General features: G+C 39.4%; 1 protein-coding gene across 1 annotated transcript in view; it reads left to right on the plus strand.

The window, feature by feature from the left end:
* ddx47 (DEAD (Asp-Glu-Ala-Asp) box polypeptide 47) overlaps positions 1 to 3,769 on the plus strand; it is a gene marked incomplete in the record, with an annotated part of 10,095 nt that overhangs the window by 4,020 nt on the left and 2,306 nt on the right. Inside the window, 6 exon segments of the mRNA XM_014012949.1 lie at positions 736 to 807; positions 997 to 1,113; positions 1,248 to 1,394; positions 1,645 to 1,782; positions 1,853 to 1,923; positions 2,026 to 2,155. Of these exon segments, the coding sequence (XP_013868403.1) occupies positions 736 to 807; positions 997 to 1,113; positions 1,248 to 1,394; positions 1,645 to 1,782; positions 1,853 to 1,923; positions 2,026 to 2,155 (675 nt within the window).

Consider the following 3,769-nt stretch of genomic DNA (forward strand, 5'->3'; position numbering starts at 1 on the left):
TGTCCAATGGGAGCAATGATCGTCAGCCTCATGGCTTTGTTTACAAGTTATAGTTCATTTGCAAAAAAGCACAATGTGAATGCAAACCGCACCAAACGGAAAAAAAAAAAGTCCATTTTTGGTCCGGACCAAACAAGTGGACCAAAGGACTTTCCTGGTCTGAATACACCCTTAAATAGTTTTTGTAGTAATATGTTGGTATTATCATCACATAAGGGGTGGGGGTCGGGTTTGAAAAAAGTTCAGGCTCAGGATTTTATTTCCGCTATCACGGAATACAAGTTCTTAGACTTGTATTATGATAGTGAGAAAATGTTGAAATAAAAACAAATTCACWTTATTTGTAGGACAATAGTTGTATAAAAATCTTCTAATATAGAAATAACAAAGCCATTTTGTTTCAAGTGCCTTTTTTTTCTCAAAAATTCTCATTTTTGCTCATTTGGGATGAAACATTTGCAATGAATCCTGTGTTTTTAGAAGTGACACTTGATGGGTTTTCTCTGGATTTTTATTCATGCATTCATTTTGATTTAATGTCTTCTGCCACTTTATGTAACTAGAGTTTTATGAATCATTTATTTGTTGGTAAATAAATGAAACAAAACTCACAGAAAGGACATTTAGTGGAATTCTGGGTTTCAGTTTTGTGCTGTTGTATCACCATGTTATAAAGTGACACTTCTGAGAACGTTTCTTTTTACTGAGAATTTATTTGTTTGTTTGTTTTTCCAGGTGAATAAAATCTTGAAGGTCATTCCACGAGACAGACGAACCTTTTTGTTCTCTGCCACCATGACCAAAAAAGTAGGTGGCTCATTTTCACCAGTTTATTTCAGCTGTGATGGCTGCATCGTGTGGCCTCAGTGTTTCTAGTCCTGCAGGTGTTTGAGCTTCAGGTCATGATGCAGATCTACAAGTTAAAAGAGACTCARTCAGTTGTTTTAGGGTCTGTTTGTATTTTGCAACATTAATGTTCTTCTGTTGGCTTCACAGGTGCAGAAACTAGAACGAGCAGCTCTGAAAGATCCTGTAAAGTGTGCAGTATCTACAAAATACTCCACAGTAGACAAGCTGCAGCAGTACTACATCTTCATACCATCTAAATACAAGGTAGAGTGTCTCTGGTGAAATAATCTGGGATTAAACGCTGCAGATTATTTAGCCTTCTTCTGTTAATGTTTGTAGTTTTTGTGGTTGAGTTGGAAATGGTGTTTTTTATTTTTTATTTTTTTTGTGGGGTGCAGGACTGTTACCTGGTGTCCATCCTGAACGAGCTGGCCGGGAACTCCTTCATCATTTTCTGCAGCACGTGCAACAATGCCCAGCGGGTGGCGCTGATGTTGCGCAACCTCGGCATCACCGCCATCCCTCTTCACGGACAGATGAGTCAGGTACCGGCTGACGTCGAGCTTTCTTTGTTTTCACCTCTTGGACAGAAAATATCTGTCCTCTGAGCATTCAGCTGCGTGTTTCTCGTGGTTTTTGCTCCAGCAGCGAAAATGTTGCTTAAGCTGAAAAAGCTGCTTTTAGTTTCAACTAGTGACACGTTCAGTGCAATATTTTAATTTGTAAAACAATGCAGTTCACTTATAAAAAGCAGACAGCAAATGTTCACAGCATCTCCTTCTATCTGTTGGTCAGAATAAACGTCTCGGAGCTCTGAACAAGTTCAAGTCCAAGTCTCGCTCGGTGCTGCTGGCAACTGACGTGGCGTCCAGAGGACTGGACATCCCCCATGTCGACTGTGTCATCAACTACGACATCCCCACTCATTCAAAGGTAYCTTAAAGATTATTATGATTATATCTCTGACATGTTTTCAGTAAATTAATTTGTCTGTCCTTTTCAGGACTACATCCACAGAGTGGGACGAACTGCCAGAGCCGGCCGCTCAGGAAAATCCATAACGTTTGTCACACAGTAAGAAAAATGGTTTCACTTTTACACAYTGGATCTGCTTTTTAAATCAGATTTGTTTTATTTCCATGTCTCCAGCAAAGTAACACTTCTCGTAACCTTCAGATACGACGTGGAGCTCTTYCAGCGAATCGAAAGTCTGATTGGAAAGAAACTTCCTGCTTTTCCCACTCAAGAGGAGGAAGTGATGATGMTGGTGGAGAGGGTGAGCGAGGCGCAGAGATTCGCCAAGCTGGTAAGTTTTAATAACTTCTGTTTTTGTTTTTCAGATGAAAAATATGACCCCCCCCCCTTTTTCTTTTCTAACAGACTTTAAAAAACATGTTTTATTATTCACTGACAAATTAACCAAACTCAAACCACAAAATGGTGAATGGTAAATGGACTGAACTTATAAAACGCTTTTAAGTCCCTTTTAAGACCCCAAAGCGCTTTACACTTACGTTTACCCATTCACACACTGATGATGGCAAACTACATTGTAGCCACAGTTGCCCTGGGGCGCACTGACAGAGGTGGGGCTGCCATGCACCGGCGCAACCGGACCTTCTGACCATTATCAGTAGGTAGGCAAGGCGAGTGAAGTGTCTTGCCCAAGGACACAACGACTGAGACAGCTGGATGTGGGATCGAACCGATGACCTTCCGGTTCCAGGACGACTCCCCTAACAACTCCACTACAGTCGCCAAATGTGAATTTTGCTCCATTTTAACAAAGATTAGCTCTCCTGGTCTACTAATTGGTCACAAATGACTTAGGCATATATGCTATAAGGCWAACTAATTCATATATCAAACCGTTCAGCTCCTTCAGGGCATTCTGGCTGTGAATTTTGGCATTTCAGCTATTTCAGCTTTTTTGGCCACATTTTTTTCCATTGAAAATGACTGGAGCTGTTTTCAACATCCTTAAAATCCTTTACAATCTACACCTTTTCTTCTGGTTCTGCTCTTTTTAACTTGTGTTAATTTTAGCTTCCTTTTTTTGCTAATTTTAGCATTTTTTCCCTGCTATTTCAGCTATAATTCTGCTTCTTTCTGATATTCTTTTRCTATTTTCTACTTTTTTGCGCTTCTTTCTGTTAATTTGAGCTATTTATGCTAATTTAAGCAAACTTGTGCTCCTTTTGCTTCCTTTTGCTAATTAAAGAATTTCCAGCTACATTTTAGCTGTTTTTACTGCAAATTTTGCCTGTTCAGCTATTTTACAACAAATTATCACTTTCTTTGTACTTTTATGACTTTTTTTCCCTGCTAATTTTAAAATTTTTAAGGCCCTCGTACCATTTGGGGGCCAAAGATCAAATTGTAGGTAGGCATTAGCATACAAAAAAGTTACTTTTAGCTTATTTGTATGCTAATTTGAGCTTATTTCTGCTATTTCAGCTATATTTCTGCTGGTATTCTGCTAATTTCTACCTTTTCGTGCTTCTTTCTGCTAATTTTAGCTTTTTGTACTTCTTTCAGTTGCATTCTGCTAATTTCAGCTGCTTTCTTTATTATGACTCCCGCAAGCGCAGTGTGAGTGGGAGTCATATTGTTTGCTTGTTTGTTTATTTATTTATTTATTTTTCCCCGGTGATTTTTGGTCAACTGTAGCACAAAAACAGCTGCACCGATCAACATGAAATTTGGCAGGACTGTAGAAGAGTCTGACCTACACTGCGCCAGCCAACGGTTTTACGATAGACCTCATATTTGAGGAGGGGGCTCCTTTCAAAGAGGGGGTGTCTGGACATACAAAAATGCTTATAACTCAGTGTTCAACATAGAAGCTTCAGATTTTTTTTGTTGTTTAGCTCTGATGAAGCTCTATCCATCAGGCCCACCAATCAGTCTGATAAGGGGC

Source organism: Austrofundulus limnaeus, unplaced genomic scaffold (genome assembly GCF_001266775.1).
Source record: "Austrofundulus limnaeus strain Quisiro unplaced genomic scaffold, Austrofundulus_limnaeus-1.0 Scaffold96, whole genome shotgun sequence".
NCBI classification, from domain to species: Eukaryota; Metazoa; Chordata; class Actinopteri; order Cyprinodontiformes; family Rivulidae; genus Austrofundulus; species Austrofundulus limnaeus.